The sequence below is a fragment of the Varroa destructor genome, unplaced genomic scaffold (genome assembly GCF_002443255.2).
Source record: "Varroa destructor unplaced genomic scaffold, Vdes_3.0 BEIS01000004.1, whole genome shotgun sequence".
Lineage (NCBI taxonomy): Eukaryota > Metazoa > Arthropoda > Arachnida > Mesostigmata > Varroidae > Varroa > Varroa destructor.
The window spans coordinates 5555406-5575008 of NW_019211457.1; the positions used below are offsets into that span (position 1 = coordinate 5555406).

A 19603-nucleotide genomic window follows, 5' to 3' on the forward strand; every position below is an offset into this window, starting at 1 on the left:
AAGGTTTCGATTTTTCTATGGAGTATCGATTGTTAGATTCGCAGTAGTTGATGTCAAATTTTTGTACGCTAAGTGAACTCCATAGTTTTGACGTAGCACCTGAACATTTTCTATGCAGAATTATGTTGTATATATATATATAATGAAGCTGATCGAAGTCCTGAGGTCGCTTTGTATCCGTCGAGTGGCAAAAATCGGTAATCATTGAATATGCCCAGTTCAGCTGTACAGCTGATCTTCAGCTCAATCTGGCTAGAGATTATTCTAGTAGTGATAGTCCCCTTGCTTTTGTAGTAAATCCATGCTTTGTTTGGTTTCCCAATTTACTACCACGTCCCTAATTTTCCTGTCAGTTAAATCACAGACAGATAAATAGCAGAGCAGCTAAATAGTTAGATATTTGTTTTCTGTCTTTGGTGTTTTCTTTAGGTTATTTTGCCTTTTGTTTAAACGAGTATTTAGGTGTCTAAGATAATTTTCTCCGAATTGTTTGTTACTGTTTGTAGAATAGCGGTCCTTCACGTAAAATGGCTCATTCACAACTAAGGTCAGAGTGGTTCATTAAAATTTTCTGAACACTTCCATTGAGCCCTAAGCAGTTTCTTTGCACCGTCCCACATACGAAGCAAATCCAGATTAGCCTTTCAATGCTTATTGAGACGACTACCAGAACTATCAAATGGCAGAGATATAACATTTCCATTACAACCTGAATGCAATGGATCAAGGAAGAACCGCTGACGCCAACTGTACACGCTGTATACATATAGATTCAATTTTTGTTTAGCGTTTCCAATATTATAGTTTCAATATGATGCCTGCGTTTTACTCTAGCCCAATAAAACCAGCATAAACAATTGTGACATGGTCATATCTACGATTGACAGGACATTAATGAGTGTAAGACAACGGGCTTCTAGCTGAATAAATACTTCAAATTTTACGCCCGGTATTGTCTTTACATATTGCCTCAGACGAGCCAACCTCATAGCTGCTATGGCTGAACGGAACCATCGCGTTATACTAAACTGCAGTAGGATATTTTACATATATATATATATATATATATATACAGGCTAGATAAATATATGCACTTGCGAGAAGCGTCATCTTGCGCATTTACCGATGCTACTTTTTTGAATTTCTACGTGCGGTACTGCCGTTAGGAACTGGTTAAGAAGAGGGCCACTCCGAGCACAAGAACAAACTGTGTGTCGACGCTCAGATTTGAACCTATACCACCTCCACGTTCTTAGGTCTAGTAGTCCTGTTGATGCCTTAATCCTATATATTTTACACAGCTGGTGATATTTGTTTGTCCAACAATGGGACTTTTAAAATCTGTCCCTTCTCGTGAAGAATCTCTTATACACGTCGATGAAACGGCTATAAAAGTTGAGGCGGGTTATAGTTTTAGTGGGATTTTCGGTTTTGTCTAACAAATGCCAGCCAAATGCCTACATAAAGGTCTAACTAAGGAGAGTGTTACTTGATACCAAGCGAAATCTCTCGCCGACGTCAATCAGAACGCTATTACTATTATTATTAATAGCAAATGTGACTAGTACTAGTGTCAATTTTAGGTACTCACGTGAAGTATCGTGCGGCATACGAGAGGATATCGTCCGGCCTTTCGACGAGCACTGATACCGTAAACTCCATGAGCAGGTTCGTCAGCTCGGGAGGAACGTCGTGTCGATTCATTTTCACTGAGGTTTTCTATGATTCGCCGCGTTTACACTACATGAAACAAAGGGATACGTGGATATATTTTGATACTGATATACTCGAACTGATTGGCCGGCTAATACTAATAATAATAACAATTGTAGCCGATTTTTATTAGCGTCTCCTTCCACGATATTTCCTTGCACTGTCACCCGAACCGCGCATTACATACGGTATCACTGAAGGCTGGCGTACGATAACGGCTTTTTTATTGGCGGAGATGATGCTGATGATCGTGATGATCAGTGGCTTGCAAAATCTGCTTTTCTTTTACTTTTTCGTCGTCTCCCTCACACACACGTTAGACTTGCGCTATTTTGTTTATATCCACACGCGATTGCACACCGTACGTTCACTGTAGAAACAAGGTAGAATCTCTACTGTAGATCGTATCGTAGATAATGTACGACGTAAATATCTCACCTTTCCTCTCGATCGTTCTATGTCTCGCCCTCTATTTTGACGTACCCTCCTGCAGAATCCGTCCTGGTTTCTTCTGTGAATGACTGTTCTATATACTGTTCACTATAGACGTCGAGAGGCCAGCGACGTCGACGCCAAATTAACAACAGTTTAGCGCTCTACTGTAGAACGTGGCTGGCGCAGGCGGTTAACAGGAGCTGTGTAACCAGTCGAGAAATGCACTACAGCGTCCGACAGTTGCAAGCAATTATCGTCGTAGGAAACTATGTTTTCTAGCCACTCGTACGATCGCGACGCGTCTGCTAGCACTATCCAGGTGCTATTCTAACCAAATACGGCCGTTACAAATACGGGCGATCGAGACAGTGCCAAAAGAAGGTAATAATGGTAGGTGGGTCCTCCTGTAGACACGCAGACGAACATCGACAGGTGATAATCTATACGCACGTCAAAAGCACAATAGATAGACGAATCTGCGTTGGCAAAGGTTGCTGGTGATGGTGGAGATGGAGAAGACGAAAGAGGCGTGAACGTCTCTCCAACGATGAAAGCACGAGGTGGATGAAAGGACGCCGATGTCGCGAAGGATTCGTGAACTTCACTTCGTCCTCTCACAGTTCACATACAGTTGATGCACATTGGCTGTCGCTGGCTGAGCGACTGACTAAAAATAACATTGAGACACAAAACAGTAGAATATAATTAAATGAAAACGATTTTGTTTGAATCGATAATTAATGTATATGAAAAAAGCGCTCCTCGTAAATAACAGAGTACCATTTATGCCCCATTGACCCTTCTCATTACCGCCCCGTCAAACACAACAGCTTTAGCATCTATCCACTCGTACTTGTGCTCACAGCCCCTCAACCTACGGACAAACGAGGTCGTTGAATGTTGGATAGGATCCCGCAATGAACGAACGATTCAACAAAGCAAACTACCAAGAGTCACTGAATCAATTATCAACGCGACCATAGTAATGTTACAGTAATACTAGTAGTACCACAAGGAGGATTGCCGTCAATTGTAACAACCTGTCCTGGTAAATCGTTACCATGAATTTTTGTCGGTACTCCCTGTGTCGTATCGTTGTTGTTTTGAAAGTGCGAGTTGGTTCAAAAGATAAGGACGACTAGAAGCTGCTGTACAATGAGCATTTCATCATTTTGAGGTCAAGGAATAGGCAAAAGTTGATCGCTCAGGCACACGTAGACACGCCTGGTAGTCGACCTTATGTTTAACAGTTAAAGCTTAAATAGTAGTGCTACAGCGACTCGTAGATGAGATCCGCTGAGTGGATGTCTACGTTGTTGTGCACGTACATGTTCAGCTGTGCCGAAAGTAGCTGGCAGCGTCGATGCTCCTGCTGTTGATGGAACAGCGTCGAGACAGTAGCCACGATCTTTATTTGGCCGGCTACACTAGAATAGTGACAGAGATATGTCTATCTACGGGGCCAGCAGCGACATCATACCAGTCAACTCAGCTCAGCTAACCAGGCAGTTACCCAGACACAGGGGCCAGCCAGCGCCAGTAACCGCCATTCCATTGCGAGCGAGAACAATCTAGGATGATGCTCCCTCTCTGCCACATTCGTGACAAAGCAGCTGCGTCGTCCGTATGCTTCCTTCTCTAACCCTGTCGTCTAACGCTGCTTCTGCTGCTCCCGCTGTTGGTTTAAGAGGTACTACACTTTCGCTGCGCAACACGGCCAACGCATTTATGCAGTCCATAGACGGACAGTCACGTTCGTGCCGACTCAAGACGACGGCGACTCGCCCACGATGAGTGTCGGCGCGTGTCTGCTTACTCTTGGTAACGACGAACGCTGGTCTAGTTCGAATGTTCTATTGAGCTGCATATATTACACGTACACTTGAGAAAGGACGCTATACGTTAAGAAGAGAAATATGAACACACAGTCGCAAACAGGTACATTAGCTTTGTGCATGCGGCGTCCGGAGGTGGCGGCGACAGCGGCGCCACCAGTAGCGACTCGTGCCAATGGCTGCCCGGTGTCTCCTTTCAGGTTAACTTCAATATGCTCTATTTTCCTACCATAATTTCGATATACTTCTCTCTCTTAAACTCCCTCTATATTCACCGAATCTACCGATTCTGTGGTGGTGGAGCGTGTTCATGGTGATGAACTGTGTGCTATAATAATAATTATTATTTTTACTAAGATTAATTAGAGATATGCCAAAGAGGGTGAGAGCACGTTAGAAAAATGAGAACGGAAAGCGTATTAACGTGTCTTTCTAGGGTATCTGTGTGTGGAGGGGGAAATTGGGAGTGTAATGGTATTACGTCGTTAATAAAAGATGCTGCTGTCAGAGCCAACAATACACTATAGGGTATATGCTATGGGTGTTACGGTCGTATTGGAGATAGCGAAACCCACAGAGTGAAAACACAGCAGTGTCAACAACTGGTTACCACTGCCATATGTAGTGACTACGGCGGGCGAACTACGTTGACGAAAAAAAAACTGCGATGTTATGTTGAATAGGAACACTGGTTTCCGACGCTACGGTTACTGCTGCTTTCTACTTTGTACCGATTGACGACGGTACTAATTCTTCACCCCTCGTTTCGTTTCTTTGGTAGAATAAGAAGCTGTTAATGGCCTACCGTAAATAGTACACCGTAAACTGGCAGATCGGACGAAATAGGGCCAGTATCTATCTTCTATTCTCTTGTTGTACGTCTTGTATTGGTCAGCGGTAATGGAAGCGGCAGTGGGGGATGGTAAAAAAAATATATTCGAGGACATGACTGGGGCAATCCTGTATGCTCTTATCTGGCTCCTCTATCCCCGTTATCACTGTTGCAGCTACCATTGTTTCTCAGCCGGGCCTTGTTACGTCGTTTGTGGCTCACGATCTTAACGCATTCAAGGTTGTACGTTCGTTAGCTTTCCCTTGTCACGCAGCGGTTTGACATTATCTTTTTTCATAGTCGCTGCATTGTTTTCCAAATAGTGACCGCTGTCCCACTATATCCTCTAGTCGTTTGCTAACGATTGGATTTTGCTGCTTTTCATGCCACGGTCTACCTACTCATTTGATGATTCTGGTTGAACATTGCGCCTGCGGGATTTTGTTGTTCCTAGCTTTAGGCTGGTGTTTTTTTGCTTCGTGATTTTTCCACCGAGCAAAGAGTCGTAGGCGCATATTCACCTGGGTTTACACCTTTGATCAGGCCTCGAGGGAAACAGATCTCAGCTCTGTTGTGTCCTGTTTCTTTTCAACGAATAATAACAAGCGACCGCTAGATTCACCAGAACCGCTGCTTCCAGAAATTGCCTGTATATGTAAAAAATGCCTGCATTATATGTACGCATGCCTATATATATATATATATATATATATATATATATATATATATAGGTAAGAGCGTGTCCGAAACACAGGCCGTAAAATCAAAAATATTTGCAGGAGACATGCTTCATTTCTTTTCATTCTTAATTACGCCTGTTCAATACAAGGTGTTTATGTGAACAAAGGCAGATTCCCTCATGTTACGCTGAAGATCGTATTTATCTATCTCATCTACTTTTTTTTAAATTTTGGATTTTTAACGTTTTCATTATCTTAACATTAACAGTAATATTCGTAAAATACAAGATACGACAGTACTAAGTATAAAACTCAAAACATTTACTTGAAAGTCTGCCATCTTTTCATGATAAGGACCCGCTGTCCTCGCACCAAGTTCGAACATCTTCTCTATATTCACGCGCCGATAGAAGCGAGCCAAAAAGATCGACTACGACGTATCCACTATCTCACTTTTTTTACCCTTTCTTTAATAATCTTGAATCTCAGATCACACGATAGTAGCAACTGATCCAGCGGTAATGTCTTCTGCCAGCAACTCCAATTTAGCGAGTAATGAACGGCCCAATCATCAGCCGCAACAATTCCTCCAGTTGAGTAGACGACTGAGCCCTCAGGAGTGTTCCGTTGTTTGTGCCTTGCTTCTATCGGGTTGCGTTGCCGCTGACAGTGAGTGTCAATTGCAAGCCATCGCCTTACCTTCCGCCCGTTTACCCAGCGTTAGCGTCGTCGGCGCAGGCGGCCGCCGCTGCCGGCTATGCTGAGGTCGTCAACAGGAGCGAACCGAACCAGAACGAATATACACCATGAGCGATTTCTATCGCCTTTCGTTTATCCACGAATTCCGCACGATAACTGGTGCTCCACTTGATGTTGGGGCGTTAGTTCCACCACTCCGCTTGCTGGTTTCACAGTGGTAGCAACGGATCCGCTAGGCGATGGATAGACACACCGCTTCTGGATGCTGTGGGATGGGTTGTTAGCACTGGGCAATAACAAGAACCAGTGTAGTGGTAGTGACCAGAATGACACATGGAAACACTTGCGGTCCAACGGATAAAAGGGTAAGGGCGGTCGGAGGGTAGCCCGTCGGGGGCGATGAGCCAGGTGGGGGGAAGGGCATAGTTTATTTGGCTCTATATTTGTCTCGCGGCATGCTACACGGTCCTCGTGACCTGTTTCGTTACCTTCACTATGTTCGCTTCCTGGTTGAAATGCTAGTAGGCGGGTTGCTGGGTCTGCCGCTGAGCCCCGTTCACCACTAGATAAGCGAAGGAGTAAGAAGCTTGCAGCACCCCTGCGGAAGCCAATATGTCAAGAATATGGCATGCGATGGCGATATTTTCTAATAAAAAGTGCCAAATGTAAGAGTAGGCTTACAGCTATAGCGATAGTTGCAGTAGTGAGGAAAAGATTCGTTTACCCACATTTTGTTACGACGGAACATGTCCGCTTTAAACAAGCAACTAATTGTATTATGCACTTATTTTTATATGTTCTGATTGAACAGTTAGTTGGGAAGTTTAACCTGTCTTGTTTGCGCTAACTGCCTAGAAAGGATTTGTGCTGGCAGGCAATTAGCTACAACACTACATTGATGATCCAAGTAGAGCAGTAGTCATCACACCCACTAGCAGTGGCCATCTTCGCAAATGCAAATCTTAAGGGTCCAAATACGGCTACTAGTACAGAAATGATACAACTTTATATTGTGGTTAGGTTTTTTCGCGTGAGCTAAAATTGCTTATGAAGTTTTTGCGTAAGCACTTGACACACTCTCGTCATAGAAATGCACCGCTTGTTCAGACCATTACATCAATAGAGGGCGCTGTAATCTCCGTTATCTTGCAGCAAAAGCGCCATTAATAACGCTCGTAATTCGAGTGTTTTCAGTATTTGAAATTCTAGCGACTTTCCTTCGAATTCCCTTCAAACGACTGCATGAGCGTACAACGAGAGTAAAAATGATTGTCTGTGTATGTAGTTTTGCCTCCCTCACACCTTATTGGCCCCTGAAGTTGAGCACTCGCCATCTGTTGAGTCGCCGTCAAGCGTTTAAAGTAGTCCATTTAATTTCCACTTCGCCTCATTGACATTGCTGTTGATTTAAATACTTAAAAAAAAAAGGTTAGTCGTAGCATCCTCCTGTTGTGACTACGGCCTCTTCCAAGCAGAGACGCGCAGAAGAGGCGCTCCTCGTCGAAGGAACATTCTCGACCGGCATTAACGAACGCCCACAGATAAGTCCAATGAAGTAGATAGCCAGAACAGCTGTCCTTCTGAATCATGCAATTTACCAAACCGCTATAGTGTTCTGTTGGCTCACAGAATCAATTAATATATATGCGTACAGTGAGAAAAGACACTAGCGGAGGTGCTGTTATTTACCATTGTCTGACAGCTTTGCTTGGATAGATTGTAGGTAAACTGTTGTGTTCTATTAAGCCTCCTGTTAAACTGTTTCTGGTTGTGATTTGCAACCGTGTACGTATTTACGTGTAATTGTGATTACCGAAAAAACAAAGAACTGCTGTAGCTTGTCAGTAATTCTCAATTTGTATGTGCTTGAATGAACCATATAGTCAGTTCAGTAATCTTATTCACTTTTACAGTACGATCTGCCGCTATGGTAGCTTACATACAAAATACGCACGGAACGGCAACGACAGGTCGGTTCTTGTAAATTTACGAGAGTTAACTGGCTATCTCGCACTGCTATTTATTGAACGCTTAACGTTCGCCAATGCTCCTTTTAAACAACGGACGACAATGATAATAATAAAAAAAAATCTGGCAGTACACGACAATGTGCAACGGTGGCCAACGTCGTCTACCAGTATCAACATGAACAACTGCAGGAACAGTAAAGTCCTGTTATTGGACCAGGATGATTCAACTCTACGAACTAACAACGCGCAACGGCAAAACCAATGGCGATGCCAGCGACAATTGTTATAGGAGTGAACGCAGCACAGACATTTAAAACGTTAGCAGTTTTTCCCGTAACGTTCTTTTTTTCATTCTGCTTCACGATTGTTGTAACGACATTTTCAAACTCATCAGCAAACTACCATAAAGACGCATGGTATTTTCATAAAGGTAGATCATGCGGCGATAGTAACAATTGTTGTACTAACAATATTAATAACTATAATTAACCGCCCACAGAGCGACCGGCAATCAGTACTTTCGCAATGGCGCAACGTTTTTAGTGTGTAGTTCTTATACCGAGCCCCTTGACGGGACAACTAGTATTCAATACGGCTGGCTGCCAACACCGGGGGCTGTTCGTTGCTGTCAGGCGAATGTCGATCAGTTGCCACAAACGCGTACGGTACTTGTTGCTTGGTTTGTTCTAGTTCATATATTATAGCATCCAGTCCAGTGTAGCTTGATAAGTTCATCTAATATATATACAGGCACGTATGTACACATATGCGTGCGAATATACACAGAATCTGCGGAGATACGGACTGATAAACGATGAAAAATCACACTGTACTGTTTTTGCTTTTCTCTAGCGGCCGCACAGCCTCACATCTGCTGTCACTAGTAGCAAATAGTAGCAGGACCCATTAAACAGTGGTCATTGCCACACATTAGTGGAACAGAATTGAATAGACTAAGCCGGTATATTCATGACGGCGCTCCGTCACTCGGTGCGATGGGTCGACGATTCATCAGCGCAGACAGCCCGACAGCTGCATACTTAACTAGTCATTAGAATTATTATTAGTATAAACATACATTGTATCTATGGTAACTTGTTGGCACAAACAGGCAGCATCGACCATCACTGCATTGACTCACTCACACAAGCGAAAACCCAGCGACTCGTGGATTGACTGGCCTGTCGAAAGTAGATCGATAAATTCTTATCAATCACCGACGACGAATGCTTGCTGGAACAGGCAGAGTCTACGAACACCGGGACCACCCCAGTGAAACTGGCACAAAAGTAAAACACGTTCGTGCTGATTTTTTTTAAATCGTTGTACGGTTGGTAGCAAAATCAGAAAGCAGCCCTGCAAACCTGCCGATCAACGAACGACTCACCACTGGAGCTGTGGCTGCAGACGACCATACCAGCAATATTCTACTGTGAGCAGTTGCCGAGCATCAACTATTGCCAGTAGCTCACCACTCTCGCCACCGTTACGACAGCAGCGACTTCAGCTACTGGCACACTCCTTCCCGCCGCTGCTATCGACGCTGCCGTCACCATGAAGCGACGATCAAGCGTCGAGCGCCATGGTCGATCACGATGACAGCGGAGTAGACAGGCGACTCGACGTGGCCGAGCTGCTCTGGCAACAGTAACCATAGCACAGGAACAATGCAAAGAAAAGGCAGCTGCAACGGTAGACAAAGTAATTCGCTCGGTAGATAAGCGGCTGCTATGGAGGGGTGCAGGGGACAGATCTATCCCTGTTGTCGTTGTTCAACCTGGCTCATTAGCAGTTGTATACACAGTGATAAAAGCCAACTAGCTGTTGAAATGTAGCACACAGAGGAAAAGGTCTCTTTCAATTTGGCCGTGTCCGTTGCTCTATGGAGGCGCTGTCGCCCTTTTGTCGTGGGCAGACCCCGGCGGTCCCGTCAGCGGCCCGCCCTGTTCATTGGTGGGCAGCAGTTTGCTTTTGTTGTTCAGCTTTCTGTTGCCGCTTGCTGTTGTGTCTAGAGCGCCACAAACAGTGCCGCTCTGTCTGACTCTACTCCAGTTCGCGCGCTTCACTGGCGACTCTTGAGTTACTTACTTACCTACTGGAACTACCACCACCGTTGACTGCTGCCCTCACTATTCATACTACGATGTTGATGATATTATCACACTTTCTGCTGTGGCACAACAGCCGTAGCAGCGCGAATCGTTCGAATTACAACCGCCTGCAGTTGCTTGCTTCGGAGCTCGCGCACACTTTGACTGCTGGGCGAGCTGGGCTGCTGGCTCATCGTATAGCAGTTGTAGTGAAGCATCAACGGCAGGAGCGAACCTTAAAACGCGCCCGCACACACGGCGCAGGAGCACCTGTCTACAGGACGGCGGTGCCGGAAGGAGCCGACCCGCTAACCGTTCTCTATTATTCAGTGAGCATGCGTGTCTGTGTGCGGAGCTGCAAGGCGCGGTGGCTAAGGTGGAGAGAGGTAGGCAGTGCCGATGCTTCTAACGACAGATGGGGCTGCGGTGGCCCCAGCGCGAAATCGTTACTGGATGCAGCAGGAGACACAGTCGGCGTCAGGAGAGCGCTACGAGCACTGAGCGGATGATGGAGGCGGCGGTGGCGCCGGGCTGGACTCACGCACCCACGTTGTTTTGAGGGAGGCAAGTGGTGGTACACGATATTTAGATTTTCTCGGATTCGTCGGTGTCGTCGTCTGCGACAGCAGCGCTCGTCATTCGATGAACGTGGGTAAACGAGACGCGTGAATCCATTTGAACAGACCTAAGTTAACGGTAGAGATGGAGTGCGAACAAGATTAGCAGACGACGTCCTTTGATGCCAAAGGAGGCCTGCCGCTCATTCGGCTGTTAATTGGGTACGGGCCCATTGAGCGACTATGATAGGTGTGGGTTGGTCCTTAGAAGGAATAGTTTCAGTAGTGAGTGTTTATGTCTTTAGTCGGTTGTAGGATATACCAAGAAATAGATATAATGAGTATTCCCTTTCTCGTAACTTTGCTCTTTCTACTTTGGTATCAAATGCAATCGAGACGTAGCGAGTTGGTGAAGCTGCGGGACGTTGCTTCAGATGAATATGAAAGTATGTTACCGCAGATCATACTGAGCAATTTCGCAATAATACTGCATAGGAAAATTGAAATTTCAATCTATAACTTTTTTTCATGTTACAGGCGTATACTTATTAGATCAACTCGTAGGCATAAATCAGTCTCCCTTCCCCTACTACCAACGAGTAAATACAAAACAGACAAAGCTCATGCGCAATTCTGTCCAGAAGCGATAATTGAGCTATTTACTGATACGAACGTCTAATATCTTAAATGCATTTGATATCAACCTTAAGTCAGTAAGCTACCGCGAGAATTCCGTATTACGCCTTGCTTTCATAGACATCCGTGACGTTCATTGATCAGCGCAAACAGCCGCTCTCCATATTACCAGCAGACGACAGCAACAGACCCTCAACAACGGCTTTCATCTCTGAGCAGACGACATCGGTTATATGTTTACATTCGTGTGAGGGCACTGCAAAGTCAGGTTTCTGCTGATCGCAATTTCAGGTCAGGGTGCGAAATAGTCGTGTGTGCTGGTGCGGTTCCCCCGTGCATCCCATCAATACTTGGCAGTTGTCCGGCTGGTGTGAATCGGACAGGAAAATGCCTTTCTTCACAGCACTCCTTCGAGCAGGCTCGCGTCATCATACGGCCCTGCAAAACCACAGACGCCAGCTGACCCATCTGACGCGTACAACGTTTTCCCAGTCGTTGCTCAATGTGCCCGAAACTCGGGTGACGACCCTGTCGAACGCAGTGCGAGTAGCCTCAGAAGATACTGGTGCCCCAACGGCTACAGTCGGTATTTGGATAGATGCTGGAAGCCGATACGAAACAGAGAAAACTAATGGAGTGGCACACTTTCTGGAGCACATGGCCTTCAAGGTGAGATTATAGGATTGAAAGAAAAATCACAAGCCTATGACTTTCATCAGAGTCCGAAAAAAAGGCTGTTGACGCAATTTGCTGAGTTTTTGGAGACTTGAGTTCGGAACGGCTCACATATTAATGGCAATAGCAAGGAATTAAAGTATGTAAGTATCTATAATAAATAAAATGTCACTTGTCGCACATGTGAATGACCTGCCACTTTTACTATTAATGCGCGCCAGCGTGTTACATAAAGGGGAGAGCATTCTTGGCAAATCACATTCGAAATGACTGTTAAGATTACTGTTTCGTCTCTAGTTTGTTAACACAGTATAATCAAACTAATGGATGATGCGACCAGCAGGACTAGTCGCTGCCTTACGCACTAGCTGGAGGCTAGGTACCCATGGATGGGCACCCAGCGATTATATAACGACAAACTTGCTACTGCTTAGACAATTTTGAAACGCCAAGGATGTTTGATAAACAAAAAGTTCGTTGCTTGAAAGCATAAGTTTCTAACGCATAAAGAAAACCTTATTACTAAATTAGCTTGGGGATAAAACATCAGGAAAGATTTTGTTTATTTTAAACGAGTAGATTCATTTATAACCCTTGAAAAGTTTCTGTGTTGACGCGATTATTGTGACGATAAATGACATCGATCTATTTATTTATCGAATCTGTGCCATTTTTAGTGGCCTAATTTTTCAGCCAGCGATTATATATTGATGACTACTGATTATATTTATGTCTACGTTAAATCTCCACGCCTTTTAATCAAAAATCTGGATCATATCCATTCCTTCGAGTCAGCTAAACATCCCTGTACCTACTTGGTCAGTGAAGCAATGTCCACTGGATGGTAAACAATAAATTATTTATCAATCTCAAAATTCTTCCGCTAGCATTTGCGTCCAACAACTCATGTTGGAACCTAGCTGTGAACTTAGCTCTGCTTGCTTTTACCTTTTCTTACTTACGTGTTTTCCTAAGCTGCTAGCGTCAAATAGGTCAAGCTTTTTGTCGCCATAATACTGTTTCAAATCCTGGTGTTGTATCGAGATTTCAGTTTGTTTTCTTCTGATATCATCACGCAGGGTACTGGCAAGCGCAGTCAAACGGATTTGGAGCTCGAGGTCGAAAACGCTGGCATGCATCTTAACGCCTACACCTCAAGGGAACAGACCGTATATTATGCGAAGTGCCTGAAGAAAGTAAGCGATACAAAAGATTTCTGTTTTGGCGCAGGCTATAGTATAAGCTTCGTCGACGTTTAAATTTTTTAACTAAATGTGTTCTTATTTAGTGGGCTTAAAGTGGCCAGTAGAAGAGAAAATTATCCTAAATTTAATATTAAATCTGAAAAAAAGAGGTATGAACTAGTTTGAAAAGTAACACTTTAATAGGTTTACTCGTTGTGGCGGAAATCGACCTGATGTGACATGATAAAGTTGCCAAAGCTATAGGTATATTTTTTTCTGTCGTTTACATCTCTAGGATCTTGCTCGTGCCGTCGATATTATTGCCGATATAACACAGAACCCGAAATTGGGCGAGCAGGAAATCGAACGAGAGCGGGGTGTCATCCTGCGCGAGATGGAAGAGGTGAGTAATCAGATACGAAATTGCAAATAAGAAAAGGTTTGTATTGCATATTTATGTGTCATGAGAAAAAAAGAAAGCTGCCTACTAAGAACATGCGCGGAACAGAATTTGATGTGTAACCAAATCGCGTTCTATTTGCAGTATACACTATTCACACAGGTAGTTGATATACAGGTAGTATACTATTTTATGAACTGAAATACAATTTAAGAATACGTTGTATTCTTCCTAAAAATAATTTTCGCCGCGATTGTTAGAAATATCCATAGCCCAGAAGATGCACGTTAGGAGATGTTTGAGCTCATCGTTGCCTACTGGTAAAAATTCATGTTTTAGCTAAATGGTGCTACTGATGACTACTACTATTCATCAATCAAATCTGCAGTAGCAAAGAGTGCCTGACCTTGGGTGCACTCCTTGCTCTGCCTACGTAATGAATTCACTTTGTGTGATTTGTAATACAATTGATGTTTATTGTGTACTTTATTTGTAACGTAAACATTTGGCGTAGGTTGAAGGCAATCTCCAAGAAGTAGTTTTCGATCACCTCCATTCGATAGCATATCAGGGCACCCCTCTGGGTCTAACGATCCTTGGCCCCACGGAGAACATCAAATCCCTTCAGCGGCAGGATCTCAAGGACTACATCGATACACATTACAAGGGATCCCGAATTGTGCTCGCTGGAGCTGGCGGAGTCGACCACGACGAGCTCGTGAAGATCGCAGAACAAGTAAGCCGCAAAGTGCCATCGTTTTTTTTTGTTGGTCTCAGGAAAGCTGTTTTCCTGTAAGTCAACCGGAATTAACATCATGACTAATTGTTTAGACAGTTTTTTTTATCCATTACGTATGCATACGAGATCGACATGTCTTTGACTTCGCTTGCACCTAGAATTGCACTTAGTTTCTTTCTGAAGTTTTGTGTATAGAATATATGCTCAAGAGGTATAGCCCATATAAGAAGAGCCTTAAGTCGATTCAACCCAATATTTGTTTCCACTTGCTATTATTTCTTTATATTTACAATGAAGAACGATTTCCTCGATTTGTCTTATTTATTCAGTATGTGACGTTCGTCAGTTTGCTGCTTTTTTGCCGTTCTGTGGCGGTTTCGTTTCCAGACATTTGGAAAAGTCAGCAATTCAATGGACTCTCAATGCCCGACACTAGCTCCGTGCCGTTACACTGGCTCAGACATCCGCGTCCGTGACGATGACATGCCGTTCGCACACATCGCGATCGCCGTCGAGGGCGCTGGCTGGGCAAATGCTGACAATATTCCGTTGATGGTTGCTAATACGATGATTGGATCGTGGGACCGCTCACACGGTGGCGGAGCCAACGCCTCATCGCGTCTAGCTGCATGGGCACAATCTGTTCCATTCAAGTCGATGCATTCGTTCCAGTCTTTCAACACGTGTTACAAGGATACCGGCTTATGGGGCCTATACTTTGTGGCCGATGGCGACGAGCACCTCGATGATATTATGATAGCGGTTCAAGAAGAATGGATGCGTATCTGCACAGAGGTGAGATTAACGACCTAGGTATAGAAGTACATGTAGACCATATTGACTGAAGGAAATGGCTGTCAATCAAGCCTACTGGGTTTGAATAGCATATATTTCAGAATGAAACTCGAGAGACCGAGCTTGAAATATATGAAATTCTGTGCTAACGATTAAAGCCGAAAAAGCGATCTATACTGGGATTACTTTAATTACATTTGGCCTTCCTTTAGTTTACATAGATCTAAGGAAAAATGGTCCTGCCAATAAATTTTGAAACCTTACGTTCATGTTCATCCATAGGACACCAAATAAATACACAGCGCAATGATAGTGTAAGAAAAAAGCACGAGAAAACGAACCGTTTACTCTATTCGTTCAGCTTGGTTAAGACTGCTATCAATGTAAATTTGATGTCAGGCGACCGATGGCGACGTAACCCGGGCGAAGAACCTACTGAAAACCAACCTTCTGTTGCAATTAGATGGTACCACCCCTCTCTGCGAAGATATCGGTCGACAGATGCTCTGCTATGGAAGAAGGATCCCCCTGCACGAGCTCGAGGCGCGCATTGATGCCATCGACGCCGACACAATCAGGAATGTTTGCCAGACTTACATCTATGACAGGTAGGCAAAGTTAAGCTCAATCTCATATCCAATGGTAATAAAAATTTCAATGTTCTGATTGAAATGCATATATCTAGTTTCCGGTTGGTTGTCTACTAATTTTGATATGATGGTTGAACGTGTTCATTCAGTCATAAATGAGAAACGTTATCATTGATGACGAAATTTTTAGCTCTGTCGACGGGTTACACTGGTAGGTTTTAAAGAAACGCATCGCATAAAATAACAATAATTGTACACTAGATATTTTTCCACTATTGTGTATGTATATATTTTTAGGCAAAGACATATTAGAATTTTCGTTAGTGTTTCAACCCCTTAAAATATTTGTTTTTCAGGTGTCCTGTTGTGGCCGCTGTCGGCCCCGTAGAAGGCCTAACCGAGTACACCAGAATTCGAGGACAGATGTATAGACTTCGGTTCTAAGCAAGTTTTAGGAAAGAAAGTAATATCGATATCCTGTGTACTTTGCTGGAGAGCGCTTTCGATCAGAACGACTCGGCAGCATTGGAGGTAGGGCGACTTCGAATTGGAAAGCATATTGATAGAATGAGAAGACTACCTAAGATTATTTACTTGTAGCCAATTTTTAAGTTGAAACGTGAGCACGACAGTTTCTTGGACGGATTAATTCTGGAAGTGCTAAACAAAAATGAGAGTATGTTAAATAAGAGTTCATAGATGCAGAATTATAGAGAGCAGCGAACAGAGCCATGCGGACTGATTCTAAGAAGGAGATGGGATGATTGTAAAATAAGAAAAAAACTAGGAATACAATTGCATAATCATTCGGTGGCGATGATCAATAAGGAGGCGATTTGTTGTAATTTATTAAAGGCTACAATTTTATTTCAAGATATATTTATTGTAGATATGAAATAGGTTACGTTTATAGAAAGCACAACGCCGTAAATTTTATTTAAAATTTGAATTCGATGTTATTAATTTATGGTGTTTCGTCGGTAAACAGATAGGAAGATTTTAACGAAGAGTTGTATTCAGGTTACATCAACTTCAGGATTTATTTCTATAAAGAAATCATCTAAATGTAGTTTTATCTGGTCAAACTAAAGTTTATCAGTTGCTTTCAATGCAGGCTGTATTCCAAAAGCTTTCTTAATTTTATCTTTGTTCATCAAGTTCGCTTCTTAACTTCATCGTCTACTTAACTACAAGAAGCTTTGCTTTCACAATATATATATATATATATAGCGTCCCGGTTCCTGCTACTTTATATAAAACGTATATCAATACAACTATCGAACAATGTTTCATAATTGATTTGTTGTGTTATTAGTTAACGCGAAGCACCAGTATGATTAATATATAGGGTAGGTTGAGATAAACAAACAAGTTTTATAAGGAATTGCACTCATTTTGGCTCCATTGAACCTTAAAATAAGGCGTCCAGGGATTATGTGTTGTGTATATAGTTGAGGGCCATTTTGGTTATGAATCCCGAGGAGTTGCGCGCAGCAAAAACCCACAAAAAGATTGACTTCTATGTTGAGAATGCGTACTGAAATAAGAAATACTACGAACACTATACTTCTATCATTTACTAGTCTTGCAAGTGTTTTCTTCTTTAAAACCTGTGAGCACTTTCGATGAGCACATGTATTTAAAACGGGGCCAGGAAACTAAGAATTGTGCTATAAATATAACGTAAAATCACAATGCGCATTCAATTCATTGAACACCTTTGACAATATTGAATTCGTTGAACAAATTCCAAGCGAAAATTTTAAATTCATTCTTCTATAGGAGCTAATGAGGATTTAAATTTTAAACCTATCGCGAAAGTAATTTTAGGGATCTCTTAAGCTAGTCAAGTGTTTTACGTTAAATTCGAGGAATAATGATTTCATAATGTCCCTAATAGACTACTACTCGTGTTTTCTGGAAGCGCATCATGTATTCTATGGTCGGAGCGGTTTATATGATGAATTGGCAGAATCTCTTTTAAACAGAACACCATAATCATTCTATACATGACCTGCACCACGTAAAGATCTGTACAGCCGTTAGTTGAATGCTTTACTAACCCAACAGTAGGGTTAACTATGCCCTGGTACTGAGCATTAGCTGTTGCGCAAAGCGAAAGAAAACCTTGTAATCAGTACGAATTTCAGGTCATTATTCAAATTTTTGCTACAGGTTGTATTTACAAGGCCTTGCTCAACATGCATTTTTCCCGTGTCAGAAACCGCTGTTTATGTATTTTTCCAAAAACTGACGACGTATACACTCTCTTGACACAATGTACGCGTACGAGAAACAAAACTACTTTTGGTAGAGCCTCTAGATCTGCTCTCTGTTTCATTAACTGTATGACTGCATTCGGCTTGTTTATATCTAGCTACTACTAAAACGGTATTAATAAATTCTGAAGTTAACAACATCACTTCAGCTTTACAGCGCGTGTCCAGCTATGTTCAAAGCAAAGACAATATGAATTGGAATTTCTAGCGTCATTCTGTGACGTTCTACAACATACGCCTAAATGTTGTAGGAAGTGTAAAGCACTTTTTATTAGCCAAAAAAGCCAGTAAGGAACGAACTAATGCTCCATTTGTTCGAGTTGATGGTCTGCTCGTTTGCGTTCCCGTTGGACGAATCATAGAAGTCCTTGCCAAAAAAATGCTTCGCCATTTCCCGATATTCCTGCATCATCTCCGGAGTCATTGCACTCGATATCTGCCCAAAAAAGAAAAAGATGATGTACTTGGATAATAAGTACGTACTATAAATTAATTAGGTGAAAAGAACATGGAGTAACTAAGCGATAACGCCAACACATTCCATTATATACGACGATACATTTAGGCAACGAGAACTTTATCTGAAAATGGAGTCCTCTCTAAATAACAAACTGTGGCATGACAGTAGTTTCGATTTAATAAACTCGCACTTAAATTCTAGTCGAAGAACACCACTCGAAGAACATTACTTTTTAATTTTCTGTTATGGCAGATTTCGATGTGATAGTGATGTATCATATGGAAATCTGTAACGTGGTAAGAGTCGTTTTCAAAAAAATATTTTATTAGTGCTTCACTTAATCGTTTAATCAAGGCTTTCAAAATGTATTGACAACAGGCAAATGAAATACTTTCAATCTAGTTCTCGAATAACAAAGCCTTTTTGAGGTCGCGCGATTCATTGCGCGCCGTTTGTAAGCTAATTGTGTATGCCTTCTTTTGTTCCTCCTCCCACCTGTTGTAGATCTTCTTGCTCTCCATACTGCAGAATGTTAGCTATGATCCATGGCGTGAAGTATTCAATGCGAGTATAGACACCGGGAAACCTGTTACGGCCGCAGCCAACTCCCCAAGAGACGATGCCCGTTAAGACCATTTTATGCTGACCTGCATCTTCGTTACTGTCTAGGGACGCCCCACTACCAGGAGCAGTGGTATCAGTGTTTCCTAAGGCAGATGAATTCAATCAAAATAATATTGAGGCGCTGCGTGTTGCAGTCAATTAGCTTAAATTAATTGAACAGAAGAGGATTACTGAGAAGCATATAGCCTAATACCAATTTAATTTTACAATTCGACAAGTGAAATGTGTGAACAAGTGAAATGTGCAATTCGTATACGCCTTGCTTAATTTAACCTAAATACGACTTGAATCTACTTACATACTTAATAGCGCTATCAGGAGTTACCATTATCGATACCAAACGTTTCAATTGATGTTCATCTAAATTACGCATTAATTTCACTTCATAGGCGTCAAGCAACGTTTATATA

At 42.7% G+C, this 19603-nt stretch overlaps 3 protein-coding genes across 12 annotated transcripts in view; 1 reads left to right on the forward strand and 2 right to left on the reverse strand.

The window, feature by feature from the left end:
* The window catches only part of LOC111249432 (cAMP-dependent protein kinase type II regulatory subunit-like), a 91131-nt gene extending 80234 nt beyond the window's left edge, over nt 1-10897 (reverse strand). The window contains exons 1-3 of one of the 7 annotated variants that reach the window (XM_022803298.2): nt 3477-3988; nt 2152-2815; nt 1592-1740 (exon numbers count right to left, since the gene is read on the reverse strand). In XM_022803298.2, the coding sequence (XP_022659033.1) occupies nt 1592-1704 (113 nt within the window). In that variant the 5' untranslated portion in view covers nt 1705-1740; nt 2152-2815; nt 3477-3988. The other 6 variants (XM_022803297.2, XR_002672911.2, XM_022803291.2 and 3 more) reach the window with 6 other exon arrangements.
* Nucleotides 10898-11666: 769 nt separating this feature from the next.
* The window catches only part of UQCR-C1 (Ubiquinol-cytochrome c reductase core protein 1), a 20942-nt gene continuing 13005 nt past the window's right edge, over nt 11667-19603 (forward strand). The window contains exons 1-9 of one of the 4 annotated variants that reach the window (XR_015326451.1): nt 11667-12116; nt 13202-13318; nt 13602-13709; nt 14221-14442; nt 14833-15240; nt 15640-15848; nt 16187-16361; nt 18259-18584; nt 19074-19446. Coding sequence is in view for 1 of the 4 variants with exons in the window: in XM_022803289.2 (XP_022659024.1) it covers nt 11835-12116; nt 13202-13318; nt 13602-13709; nt 14221-14442; nt 14833-15240; nt 15640-15848; nt 16187-16274 (1434 nt within the window). In the remaining 3 variants the exon portion in view is untranslated. Of the gene's footprint in view, nt 12117-13201; nt 13319-13601; nt 13710-14220; nt 14443-14832; nt 15241-15639; nt 15849-16186; nt 16698-18258; nt 18585-19073; nt 19447-19603 lie in introns of those variants that run through there. The other 3 variants (XR_002672910.2, XR_015326452.1, XM_022803289.2) reach the window with 3 other exon arrangements.
* The window catches only part of LOC111249433 (trypsin-1-like), a 12808-nt gene continuing 11585 nt past the window's right edge, over nt 18381-19603 (reverse strand). Inside the window, exons 7-8 of the mRNA XM_086986531.1 lie at nt 19065-19276; nt 18381-18545 (exon numbers count right to left, since the gene is read on the reverse strand). Coding sequence (XP_086842657.1) covers nt 18381-18545; nt 19065-19276 — 377 coding nt within the window. The remainder of the gene's footprint in view (nt 18546-19064; nt 19277-19603) is intronic.